Here is a 14705-nt window from a genome sequence, read left to right as displayed (position 1 = left end):
GAATGTGGTTAAAAGGGATGAGTTAGATCACGTATATGTTACTAGAATAAAAATTCATAAAAAACAAATATAGGACTGTATTTTTCATCAATTGTAAAAAATGTACCACACTAATGCAAAGTGTCAATAACATGGAAAATTGCCTGTGTCTGTGTGTAGGGTGGGTGAAGGTAATATGGGAACTCCGTATTTTCTGCATGATTTTTCTGCATGATATTTAGGGAACCTACAGATTCACTAAAATAAGAAAATCAATTTAAATATTACCATTCATAATGCCTTCTGCTCTGCATTCCAGATAAGGTATTCGGTTATAAGTGGCATCTTGGCATTTTTCCACATCACTCTCTTTGTAGATCATGTATATAATTTCACTAATCCAGGTTGTACCTGTGAAAATGAAGCAAATCTAACATGAGTTTCCCACTGACCATGAAGGATTGATGAAAGGAGTACTGGAATTATAGATGGATAAAATAAGAAGGTACCAATGCAATGTTATTTGTAGGTAAAGATGCAATGTCACTTGAAAGTGTTGGAAAAGTCACAAGACTCAAGAAATATTTCTCTAGTATTTGCTAGTCTTAATATATTAATATGAATATTGTGTTAACACACATGATGAATTGTGACATTTTTAAGCTGATAGCGATTTTGGATTTCAATTTTTGCATTTAAACATAAGGAGGCTTGAATAAAACCATGCCTTGAAGCATGGTTTCAACTACAGACTTTACTGAGAGACTAATGTATCTCAGGTTGCATCCTAGTTAGAGGATAAAGAAAAAAATAATTCAAGTCCCTATCTTAAGAAGGTAAAAGACCCTTTGAAGAATCATATACAATATTTAATACTTTCCACTAATTTTTAAGTTGTTATAATATAGGTGGACGCAGTTTTTAGGGACAGCAAAGAAAGAACATATAGCTCATTCTACTGCTACTGCTGCTGCCTAACAGCTTCTTGGCAAGAAATGTCTTCAAGAGGACATGATTATTGAGGTGAACCTTAATAATTGCTGTCACAAATTCACCAGTAGTGTGAGGTAGGGAATGGCTCCACCAGGTAAAACAACTGTCTTTTCTTTTGTTTAATGAAAGCCTGGATACTTAAGAATGGTATAGTGGTGAGGAAATAATTGGAAATAAGTTATAAAACCTAAAACAAAGTGCCTACCTAAAGAGATGGGTGAGGATGAAGCCACAGAGGGAAACAGAGGCCAAACATTCTAGTTCATGTTAACGGTTTTTAAAAAGTTATGGAAAGGAATTGACATATGATAGCAAGAGAGCATGATGATAAAAATTGTGTTTGAAAGAATTCTTCTAGTGGCAGAATAAATATTGTAATGGAGCAAGGGGTCAGTGAGAAGGAAACCAAGGTATCTTTTTTTTATCATTTTTAAATTTTTTTAATTGTCTTTTTTTTTAGGTACATAGATCACAAAAAAAGTTCATTAAAAAATATAATAGGTTCCCACATACCCCAAATCCCACACTCCCACTCCTCCAATATCAACCACCTCTTATTGTGACACATTCATTTCATTTGGTGAATACATTTTGGAGCACTGCTGCACTACATGGATTATAGTTTACATTGTAGTCTATATTCTTCCCCAGTACATTCAGTAGGTTATGGCAGGATATATAATGTCCAGCATCTGGATGATTGTGATAGATAGCTGTAAGATTGAATGGGCAAAACATTTTGATTATTGGATATGGAAGTTGAAGAACCAAGAAGAACTTAATCTAGAAGAGCTCAAAAGTTTCCTATTCAGATTATTGGTGAAGCATTATAATTGATCTAAACAGGGAGCAAAAGTAGAATATTTCAACTTTAGAATCAACCAAAAAAATGAGTAGTGATTGACATATTTAATTTTAAATGCTCAGTGGGACTAGATAGAGAAGTCTGGATTGGATCTTTCAAATTTCTGAATGTCTGTGACTATATGACTCCAGAACTATGATTTAAAGTTGAACTAATCTTGGAGGGGGGGGGAGGAGAGGAAGGTGTTGCTTAACAATGGAATAAGTGGATGGATTTAAAGAGGAGCAGTTTAGCTAAAAGAGTTTTTAAAAAGAATTAGTGTAGACTTCAGAGACAAGACTGGCCTTCTGGGCAAATGGTGGAGAAAGGAAATACTCCTTCTCTAAAATAGCTAGTATTCAGGCAGGAACTATCTGAAACAATTGTTCTGGAGCTCTGGAGGCCAGGGGGAACAATGCACAGGATCCGGAAGAGTGGGACAAAAAGACTAAGAAACTGTGGTTAAAAAAACAAAACAATAAAAACAAACACCAGAGCAACTTGTTCTGTTACAGTGGTCAGTAACCATCCCCACCCCAAGGAGAGCCATGATGGGTCTGGCTCCTGGTTGGCTGCTGCAGATGAAAAGGGATATGGAAGCTTCTTCCCCAAGAAAAGGGTAAGGCATGACCAAGTTGTGATCATGGCTTTTGATCAACAAATTTACATTGCTGTGTTCCAGTTCTGATTTAACCTGCCCCAGACAGGAACTACTGTGGCCATTGTTTCAAACCTGCCACCACAGGGGGAGAGCTAGTAAAGGTTTAAATATGCAACCCTACCTTAGTAATGCAGGGAAGAGTTACCTGAAGAGTGCCATCTGCTGGACAGTCCAGGAAAGCATAGCTTTGGGGAGCTAACAAAATGGCTTTAGTGATCCTCTCTGCAAGGCCCTTTGGAACTCTTCTGTGCCTCCTTTGTGGGTTCCTGGTTCTGCTTTGGCTGAGAAATACTGACTTGAGAAAAGTCCTTTCCTGGGTAACCCACCTCTCAGAATTTGCCATCCAGGCAAAAGCAGCAAGAGGCAACGAAAGGCGAGTATTAAAAAAAAATTAGAGAGTGAGGCAAAACAAAAACAAAAGCAAACAAAAGATCAAGATTCCTGGAGAAGGAACTGAGTAAAGGAAATTTTTCTCCTGGGAATGAAAGAATGGCACAACAGAGCAATCTTAAAAATTGTACTACATACCCAGGTGAGCCAAGTGCTGTATAAGAGCCTTAATACAAACCCAATCAATAATAAAACCCTAGGTAAGAAAGAGAAGCTGAAATTCAGAGAAAACTCATAAAGAAAATCAGAGGCTTAGACATCAGCAGAAAATGTCAAGCTGTAACAGGAATATGTGGCTCAGTCAAGGGAAAAATTTAAAGTTTAAGAAGACAGAATTTGAAACAACTAATCAAATATCTTCCAAACATGTTCCTAAAGCAATTCAAGGATAAGAAAGAAAATATGTCTAAAGAAATATAGGATATTAAAAAGACACTGGGTGAGCATAAAGAATTTGAAAGTATGAAAAGTAACAGAATATATGGGAATGAAAAACACAAAGAGAAACTAGCAATACACTTAGGGCATACAATAACATATTTGAAAAGGACAAAGAAAGAAACATCAAACTAGAAGATAGGATATTTGAAAACATACAAACAGAAGAACAGATGAAGAAAAGAATACAAAAAAAAATTGAGCAGGGTTCCAGGCACTTGAGTGACAGCACAAAGGGCATAAATACATATCTCTAAGTCCTAAAAGGAGAAGAGAAGATAAATGGGGCAGAAAGAATATATGATGAAATAATTGCCCAAAATTTTCCAACTTTATGCAAGACAAAAATATTAGACCAACAACTGCAATGTACTCCAAAGAAAATGCATCCTAATAGATCTACTCCAAGACACATACTAATCAGAATGTCAAGTGACAAAGATAAAGAGGGAATCCTGAGAACAGCAAGAGAAAAGTGATTCATTACATACAATGGAACTGTATTAAGATTAAATGGGGTTTCTCATCAGAAACCATGAAAGCAAAAAGGCAGTGGTAAGATATATTTTAAGGTATTGAAAGACAAAAACTGCAACTTAGGAATTCTTTATCCATCAAAACTGCTCTTCAAAATTCAGGCAGAGTTTAAAATATTCACAGATAAACAGAAAATGAGAGTTTGTCAACAAGAGACCTGCCCAATAAGAAATCTTAACAGGGTTCTGCAAGGTGAACGAAAAAGAAAAGAAAGAGAGGCTTGAAGTAGAGTGATGAAATCAAGAATATCAGTAAGAGTAACTAAAAGGGTTAAACAGAGACAAAAATGAATATGGGTGGAAGGGGTCAAATTCAAATTTGGTGATGGGTAAGATGTGGGAAGAGAATGAGAAGAGGTGAGGCACAAGGGCTATGGAAACACCCAGGTCCTACAGTCAAGACAGATGGCTCTGGAATTCACTGTCTTGCCAGTGGGCGCTACTTGGAATTTGTGCTCCTGAGTGTGATGAAGTTGAACTCAGATATTACCTCTCTATGCATGCCTCTTCTGTCACTTTTACTGAGCCTGGTTGTCACTGGGGTTGGTGTATCCTCAGGAGACTTCAATCTCTGGACTATGTGTGAGCTGGGTCCTGAGCTGCAGCAGAGTTTCAACACCTACTCTCCAGTTCGTTGGACTTACACAGGTCAGATAACAGGGAGGTAAGGATGGTCAACCACCACACCAGGGAACCAAGACAGTCTACAACTGTAGGCAGGAGAATTCCATTCATCAGCCATGTGGAATCTAAGCCTCCTCTCAATTTAGAGGTGGAGTGGACATCACTATCCCAGGGTCCACAGTATGGAGGAATAAAATATGGATTAGAGTGGACTTACTATTATTCTACTATAGAATTGTTGTGACTCTAGCAATGGAAGAAATGTTTTCATTGATGTGGAGACAGTGGCCATGGGAGTTGCTGAAGGCAGGGAGAGGGAAAAGAGGTGTAATACTGGGGATTTTGGGGGACTTGGAGTTTTCCTCAATGATATTGCAGGGACAGATGAAGGACATTATATATCCTGCCATAACCTACTGAAAGGACTGGGAGTGAGTGCAAGCTACAAGATAAACTATAATCCATACTGTGTAGCAATGCTCCCAAATGTACTCATCAAATGTAATGAATGCGTGGCACTAATGAAAGAAGTTGTCGATATGGGAGGTGTGAGGGGTGTGGAGAGTGGGCTATATGGGAAACTTTTATATTTTTACTGTAACATTTTGTGTGATCTATGTATCTTTTAAAAAAAGAATAAAAAAGGAAAAAGGAATAAATAAAAATGGCAAAGAAACACGTAAAATAAAAACAAACCATGAGATAAAACGGTTTAAGTAAGTACTGCCTTTACAGTAATAACACTGAGTGTTAATGAATTAAACTCCCCAATTAAAAGACAAATTATGAACAATATTTAATAGTAATAGTGCAATATTTTGAAGCAAGGTAAAAGAAAATATTGTATCAATTCTAAAGGATAACAATGGGGGGGGTGGCAGTTTGAGATTATTTTATGAATCCCAAAAAGAGAAAGATTATGTTTATAAACTAATTTATTCCTCTGGGTGTGATAGCCTTTGATTGTATTAAATTCAGTTGAGGGACCTTTGGTTAGATAACCTGTTAAAATTGCTTTGGGTTCTTGATTTGACCATATCATCAGGATGTGATTCAGGTTGTGTTCCTGCCCCCTTGCTGGGTCTGATATAAATGGACACTCACATATACACCACAGGAAGAGAGAGCTTTGTCATTTTTTCATCCTGCCACGTGACAGAAAAGAGAAAGCTCAAACAGCTAAAACCTCGGGAAGAGATGCAACATTTTGCCTGATAACTTAAAGCTGAGATTCGGAAGGAAGTGGAACAACCTATATCATAGGAGGACTGGAAAGAAACAAGTTCTATGCCAGGAGAGAGAAGAGCACGCTGGCCCACGGAGCCTCAAGAGGAAAAGGAAGCCCAGAGGAGAAGGCATAGACCAGCAGAGTTCAGTGACCATCTTGCTTCAACATGTAGTAATTGATTTTGGTGAGAAAGCAACCTTGAGATGGGTTTTTTATGGCCTTGTAACTGTAAGCCTTTACCCCAAATAAATATCCTTTATAAAAGCCAACAGATTTCTAGTAGCCCTTTGGCAGACAAATACAGGGGGCATAAGGAGATATGGAATTTTTCCTTTTAGAGTAATGAAAATGTTCTAAAATTGACTGAGGTGATGACAGCACAAGTCTGTGATGAAAACAAGAGTCACTGAGTGTACAATTTAAATGGATTGTACAGGGCATAGGACTGTTAAATACAGGGAATCCAGTGGTGGAAGATGGGCTGTGGTTAACAGAATAAATATGATAATGTTCTCTCATGAACTGTAACAAATGTATAGTACTAATAAAAGGTGTGAATAATGGGGTGAGTTAGGGGAAAATTCACCAAATGTAAGATATGGGCTATAGTTAGTAGTAATATTTTGATGATGATTTTCATAGTTTGTAACAAATGTTTCACAACAATGCTTGAGGTGTTGGTGGTGAAGTGATATATGGGAGCCCTATATAATGATATGCATGTTTTATTTGTAAGTTTACAATATTTACTATATACTTATTGTTTATGTATATTAATGTATGAATGATATACTCCAATAAAATTTTATTTAAAAAAGATACAGACTGGCAGAATGGATAAAAAAGAATGCTCCACTGATAAACCCAAAATAAGAACAAGGCCTAGAGCAACATTGTGCCTGGGAATTTCCTCCTGTCAGCCTTCATGTTACTCAAATGTGGCCAGTCTCGAAGCCAAACTCAGCATGTAAATGCAATGCCTTCCCTCCAGCGTGGGACATGACACCCGGGGATGAGTCTCCCTGGCAACGAGGGACCACTATCAAATACCAACTGATGATGCAACTGGAAAAGGACCTTATATGGAAGGTTCAATGCGGATCAGCAGAATATCCATGTCTACATAAAATAACATGACTTTAAAATGCTGTTTGACCTAAAGTAAGGGGGAAATGGAAAGGAGAAATGAGTTTATATGGCTACGAGTTTCTAAAAAAGAGTCTGGAGGCTGGCAGAAGGATTGCCCTCATGCAGAACTGAGCAGAGTCAGAGAGACAGATAAAGCAGATACAACCCCCAGATATTGGTTCCTATGAAGGCTAAAGAGACCCATGAGAGTTATGGTCATGGCCGATGGGGTTTACTACCAGGGCAGATGGCCCCTCTCTGGAAATGGTGTTTATGTGTGATGAATCTGGACTTAGATGGGATCTCCCTTCATAAGACTTTCATACTAATCTGCTGGAGGTGCAGTTAACGTTGGGGTTTAAGATATAGTTAGGGGATTTGAATCTCTGGACTGATAATGTGATAGCCAGGTCCTGAGCCTCAACAGACTCCAGCACCTACAATCTGATTTATTGGACTTACCACACTCAGCTACGATGGAGTTGAAGAAGGACAATCACCACACCATGGAGCCTAGAGTGATTACAACTGAAAATGGGAGGATGGCAGCCAGCATCCATGTGGAATCTGAGCCTCCTCTTGACATAGAGGTGCAATGGACACAACCAATCCAATGTCCACATAGAAGAGGTGGCATTGGATTGGGAAAAGTGGACATGGTGGACGATGGGTATGGGGAAGGGCAGGAAGAGATGAGAGGTGGGGGCGTATTTGGGATGTGGAGCTGCCCTGGATGGCGCCTCGGGGGTGATCACCGGACATCGTGGATCCTCACAGGGCCCACTGGATGGAATGGAGGAGAGTATGGGCCATGATGTGGACCATTGTCTATGAGGTGCAGAGGTGCCCAAAGATGTACTTACCAAATCCAATGGATGTGCCATGATGATGGGAACGAGTATTGTTGGGGGGGGAGAGGGGGGGTGGGGGGGGGTTGAATGGGACCTCACATATATATTTTTAATGTAATATTATTACAAAGTCAATAAAAAAAAAAAGAAAAAAAAAAAAAAGAATGCTCCATCTATATGCTATGTACAAAAGACTCACCTTAGACCCAAGGACACAAACAGTTGAAAGTGAAAAATTGGAAAAAGATATTCCACACAAACAGTATAGCGGCATAGCTATACTACTTAGTATAATGGTGTAGCTATATCAATATCAGACAAAATGGACTTTATTTTAATTTTTTTATTTCTCTCCCCTTCCCCCCTTCCTCCAGTTGTCTGCTCTCTGTGTCATTCGCTGTGTATTCTTCTGTGACCGCTTCTATCCTTATCAGCAGCCCTGGGAATCTGTGTTTCTTTTTGTTGCGTCATCTTATTGTGTCAACTCTCCTTGTGTGCAGCGCCATTCTTGGGCAGGCTACACTTCCTTTTGCACTGGGCGCCTCTCCTTATGGGGTGCACTTCTTGTGCATGGGACTCCCCTACATGGGGGACACCCCTGCATGGCATGGCACTCCTTCTGCACATCAGTGCTGCACATAGACCAACTCCATATGGGTCAAGGAGGCCTGGAGTTTGAACCACAGACCTCCCATGTGGTAGGCAGATGCCCTATCCATTAGGCCAAGTCTGCTTCCCAAAATAGACTTTAAATGTAAAAATTTTATAAGAAACAAAGAAGGACACTATATATTATTATAATAAAGGGGCAATCCACCAAAAAGAAATAATAATCATAAATATCAATGCACCTAGTCAGGTTACCCAAAAATACATCAGGCAAACACTAGCAAAATTGAACAGAGAAATAGATGTCTCTACAATATTATTTGGATGTCAATACACCACAATACCACTCTCATAAATAGATGAAACATCTAGACAGAAGATCAATTGAGAAATAAAGAACTTGAATTATTTGATCAATGAATTAGACCTAGCAGATATGTACAGAATAGCACCCCAAAATAGCAAGATATGCATTCTTCTCAAGTGATCACGGATCATTCTCCAGGATAAACTACTCATTTTGGGTCACAAAACAAATCTCAATAATTTTAAAAAGATTAAAGCATTTTCTCTGACCATGTGGAATGAACTTGGAAATCAATAACAGGTAGAGAACAGGAAAATTCACAAATACATGGACATTAAATAAAACACTCTTAAACAATCAGTTGGTCAAAGAAGAAAATTCAAGATAAATAATAAAAAATCTCAAGACAAATGAAATACATATCAAAATGTAAAGGGGGCAGAAGAGGGGACAAGATGGCAGCAGAGTAAGGAACTCCAAGAGTCAGCTTATCCTACAGTGAAGACAATCTAAAGCACCTATCTGGAGGGAGGGGCAAGGAGACCAGAAGAGCATCCTGCAACATTCTTGGAAGAATAGAAGGAGAAGACTGCCCATCTGCAGTGAAGATTCATGAGTAAATCACTCTGCATTGCAGAGGTCACTGCCCATCCCCTACTGGAGGTGCAAGCTGCCTTGAGAACTATTCCCTAGTTGGATTGGAAGCTCCATTTCCCAAAAACTTGTGGGCCAGAGACAGTCACCAATTTCAGGAACTGATTGGTAAATTCTCCTGGCTAAATTCCAATCCTAATAAGAATAAAGTTTGAATCTGTCCAAATCAAAAAGAGGCTGGTAGCCTCCATTTTAAATCTACCCCAAATCTGAGGGGAAGTGAAGCTGGTTGAAAATCACAGTGAAGGCAGGGGTCACCTTCTTTCCATCCAGGTTGGATTGCAACCCTAGCCTAGGTTCCAGACTTATATCTAGCAGGGGGGAAACGGGAGACCTATAGCAGCCTCTCTGGTCAACTACAGGTACTTTCACCCCACACATACTAGATTGGTTGCTAAACCTATGGATATATCTCTTCCCCAGATACGATAGAAGGGGACGGTCTTTCCTCTCTGGGCAACTGCAGGCACTTTCAACCCACACAGACTAGAGCATTGGGCACTCCTGTGGTTCCATCTCTGCCCCTGAAGGGCAGAAGCGGCAGGACTCCCTTGACCTCACTGACAACTATAGGTGTTTTGGGCCTGCATGACTAGATTATTGGGTACATCTGTGGCTCCATCCCACCCCTGAAGGAGGAGGAGGAGGGACAGTGCTCCCTCACCCTCTCCAGGCAATTGAAGCTGCTTTTGGCTGGCACTGACTAGATTTCTAGGATATACCTAATGCTTCACTCTCACCCCTGGCAGGGGAGAAAGGAGGCCAATGCTTCATCAATCTACCTGGGCAACTGCACTCAGTTTTGACTCACATGGCTTTGTATGTTGTTCACAACTGTGGCTCCATCCCCACCCCAAACAAGGAATGAAGGGGTGTAGAGCTTCATCAAGCTCTCTTAGCAAAAAAATGATCTTGGCCTGCATAGTTTGGATTACTGCACGCAGCTGGGGCTCTATCTCTACCCTTGGGAGAAGAGAAAGGTGGGAGAAGCTTTCATTGGTGGTTTTGACAACATGGGCAGCTTCAGCCTCTATGACTTAGAGTACCAACTGCATCCTTCCACAACCAGCAAGGGTGAAAGGACAAGAAACAGATGAAAAAGAGCTGAAAAAATTCAGATTGGCCAAACACAAGCCACTAAAAAGCTCCAAATTATGTTGAAACAAGTATCAAAAAGGAACTATAGCATAAAGTCAATCAATAGAAAGCTATAGAATAGAGGAAAATTGCCAAAAATAAATACATTTAGTAAATCAGATCCCAAGACACCAATAAAAAATTATAATCATTCCAAAATGAAGGAAGATATGGCTTAGACAAAGGAATAAACTAAGCCTCTTGATGACATAAAGGAGTTGAGACAAGTAATCTTAGATAGTCAAACAAATCCCCTTAGTGAATCCAATGAGATGGCTAAAGAGATTAAGGACATCAAGAAGACACTGGGTGAACACAAAGAAGAATTTAAAAGCATACAGAGAAAAATAGCAGATCTTATGGTAATGAAAAGCACAACAAAAGAAATTAAAAGTACCTGGAGGCATATAACACCAGATTTGAAGAAGCAGAAGAAAGGACCAATGAGCTTGAAGACAAAGTCTCTGAAAGTGAACACATACAAGAACAAAGAAAAGAGTGGAAAAAATTAAACAAGGTCTAGGGGAAATAAATGATGGCAACAGATATGGAAACATCTGTGTCATGGTTGTCTCAGAAGGAGAAGAGAAGGGAAAAGAGGCAGAAGAAATATTTGAGGAAATAATGGTAGAAAATTTCCCAACCCTACCAAAGGACAAAGAAATTCATGTCCAAGAAGAACAACATACTCCAACCTGAATAAGTCTGAATAGACCAACTCTAAGACATATACTAAAAATGCCAAATGCCAAAGATAAACAGAGACTCCTGAAAGCAGCAAGAGAAGAGACTCATTACATACAGGGATGTCTAATAAGATTAAGTGCTGATTTCTTATCAGAAACCATGGTCTGATATATTTAAGATACTGCAAAAGAAAAACTGCTAGCCATGAATCTTATATCCAGCAAGATTGTCTTTCAAAAATGAGGGCAAGTTTATAATAATTGCAGATAAACAGAAACTGAAAGAGTTTGTAACCAAGAGACTGTCTTTGCAGGAAATATTAGAGGCAATGCTACAGCCTAAAAAGAAAAGACAGGAGAGAGGCTTGGAAGAGAGTCTAGAACAGAAGATTATATCAGTAAAAGTAACTAAAAGTGCAAAAAGAATAGTGAAAACAAGATATGACAGATAAAATCCAAAGATGAAAATGGATGAAGAACTGCCTTTACCCTAATTATGTTGAATTTTAATGGATTAAACTCTCCTATCAAAAGACAGACTGGTGTAATAGATACAAAAATTTAAGCCATCCATATACTGTCTACAAGAGGCTCACCTTGGATCCAAGGATACAAAGAGATTGAATGTGAAAGGCTGGAAAGAGATATTCCATGCATGCAATTACCAAAACAGGCAAACAAACAAAATCTTATACTTATATCAGATGAAATGAGACTTAAAAAGTACATGCGGCTCAACCAGTCAGCCCCCATCTACCACATGGGGGTCCCAGATTCAGGTCCCAGTGCCTGATAATAGAAGAGGACCAGATGCCACCTCTGCCACAATAAGCTACATGCTCCCCCTGCTGTAATGAGCTAGATGTCACCCCACCACAACAACTAGACACCAACCCCAATGCAATGAGCTTGATGCCATCTTTACTGCAATGAGCTAGATGCCACCTCCACTGCAACAAGCAGATGCCACAAGCCAGCAGACGCCACAGCCCACAGGGAGCAGATATGGCTCAGCTCATTGGACACTTGCCTCTCATGTGGAAGGTCCTGGGTTATTTTCAGTGCCTCCTGAAGAAGGTGAGCAAACAATGAGAGAACCATCTTGGAGAGTGGGGATAAATTAAGAAAAATAAAATAAATAAAATTTTTAAAAAGCAAAGCTGTTATTTACAGACATTTACACATGGATGTTCACAGTGGTATTATTCATAATTGAAAAAAGATGGAAACAAGCCAAGTGTCCATCAACCAATGAATGGATAAACAAAATATATATTCACACACAATGAAATACTATGCTTCTGTAAGAAGAAATGAAACTGAGACACATATGACAACATGGATGAACTGTGAGGACATTATGTTAAATAAAATAAGCCAGACACAAAAGGACAAATATTGCATAGTCTCACTTTTATGAACTAAATACAAAGAATAAACGCATGGAGTTAAAACCTAGACTATAGGTTACTAGGAGATAAGATGAATAATGAGAAGAGGTACTGATGCTTAATGCATGTAGAATTTTCAATTAACTTGACCATAAAGGTGTGAGAATAGAGTTGATGATAATACATTATAGTGAGTATAACTAACATGGCCAATTTATAAATGGGATTGTAGCTGAAAGGGGTAAACTAGGAATTTAATGTCAATTGAATAGAAAGCTAGAAAATAATCTATGGACTGAGAAACATAGTGAACCAAGAGGTGAATGAGGATTGTGGTTAATAAAACAAATACAAGAATGTTCTTCTATGAACTAGAACAAATGTATGTTATTATGACAAGTAAGAATATAATGATGCCTGGGAAAACACAATTAATATAACTCATGGAATATTGTTGACAGCAATATTGTAAAATTCTTACATCAGTATCAAAGAAGGTATTATATCAATGCCAATGGTCAATAATAGGGGAGTAGGGGATTTTCTTTTGGACTAAGGAAAACGTTCAAAGATTTACTGAGGCAATGACTGCAGTACTATGTGATGAAAGTGTGAGCCACTGAGCATACACTTTGGGTAGAACACACAAGGCAAGGGACTGTATAACACAGTGATGGAAGATGGACTGTGATGAAACATACAAATATAAGAATATTCTCTCATGAGCTGAACTGTTAACAAATGTACAGTATGAAAACACAGTGTTCATAATAAGGGTTTGTAGCAGTTTGATGAAGTTGCAAATAAATAAAATCGACCCCACAGAAATAAAACAGATCATAAAAGGATAGTATGATAAATTTTATAACAACATATTAGACAATGTAGATGAAATGGGCAAAAAATTCCTAGAAATACATAGCTGACACCAACTCTAGAAAAACTGGAAGACCTCAATAGAACAATTACATATAAAGAGATTGAATCAGTCGTCAAAATCCTCCCAAGAAAGAAAAGTCCAGAACCAGATGGCTTCCAAGATGAATTCTAACACTCATTCCAGAAAGAATTAATACTAATCTTGCTCAAACTCTTTAAAACATTAAACATAAGAGAATACTAAACTCATTCTATGAAGCTAGCATCACCCTTAATACCAAAGCCAGATAAAGACACTATAAGGAAAGAAAGTTACAGATCTATTTCTCTTATTAATATAGATGTAAAAATCCTCAATAAAATACCTGCATATCAAATCCAACAGCCCATTAAAAGAATTATACACCATGATCGAGTAGGTTTTTATCTTAAGTATGCAAGACTGGTTCAACAAAAGAATATCAATCTAATATATATTAACAAATCGAAGAAGAAAAACCAACTGATCATCTGGATTGATGCAGAAAAGGCATTTGACAAAATCCAGGATCCTTTATTGATAAAAACATTTCAAAAGATAGGAATAAAGGGAACATCCTCAACATGAAAATGGACATATATGAAAAAGTGAGAGCTAATAATATATTCAATGGTGATAGACTGAAAGTCTTCCCTCTAAGTTCAGTTACAAGACAAGATCACCCACTGTCACCACTGTTATTCAACATTGTACTAGAAGTTCTACTAGAGAAGTTAGGTAAGAAAAATAAAGGGCATACAAATCAGAAAGGAATAGGTAAAATGCCGGCCAGCTAACAGAGGTGAAGAAGGTCAACCACCACACCAGGGAGCCAAGAGTGCCTACAACTATAAGCAGGAGAATTGCATCCATCATCCATGTGGAATCTAAGCCCCCTCTTGATTTAGAAGTGGAGTGGACATAACCATCCCAGGGTCCTCAGGATGGAGGAATAGAGTATGGATGAGAGTGAACTTACTGATATCCTACTGAGGAACTACTGTGATTAGTAATGGAAGAAAATGTAGCATAGATGTGGAGAAAATGGCCATGGTAGCTGTTGAGGGTAGGGAGAGGGACGAAGACATATGATGTGGGGGCATTTTCAGGACTTGGAGTTGTCCTGGGTGGTACTGCAGGGACAGTTGCTGGACATTGTATGTCCTGCCATGGCCCACTGGGTGGACTGGGGGAAGGTGTAAACTATAATGTACATCATTATCCCTGTGGTGCAGTAGTGCTCCAAAATGTATTCACCAAATGCAATGAATATCCCATGATTATGAAAGAGGTTGTTGATATGGGAGAAGTGGGGTGAGGAGGGTGGGGGGTATATGGGGACCTCATATTT

The 14705-nt window shown here is 38.7% G+C and overlaps 1 protein-coding gene across 3 annotated transcripts in view; it reads right to left on the bottom strand.

The window, feature by feature from the left end:
* Positions 1 to 14705, bottom strand: part of LOC101433001 (sulfotransferase 1E1) — a 40787-nt gene that overhangs the window by 18502 nt on the left and 7580 nt on the right. For all 3 annotated transcript variants that reach the window (XM_004477550.5, XM_004477549.5, XM_004477551.5), the window contains exon 3: positions 268 to 390. In XM_004477550.5, the coding sequence (XP_004477607.1) occupies positions 268 to 390 (123 nt within the window). The remainder of the gene's footprint in view (positions 1 to 267; positions 391 to 14705) is intronic.

The sequence above is a fragment of the Dasypus novemcinctus genome, chromosome 1 (assembly GCF_030445035.2).
Source record: "Dasypus novemcinctus isolate mDasNov1 chromosome 1, mDasNov1.1.hap2, whole genome shotgun sequence".
NCBI lineage: Eukaryota > Metazoa > Chordata > Mammalia > Cingulata > Dasypodidae > Dasypus > Dasypus novemcinctus.
Note: the sequence above shows the minus strand (reverse complement) of the source record. Positions and strands in the feature narration are given on the sequence as shown.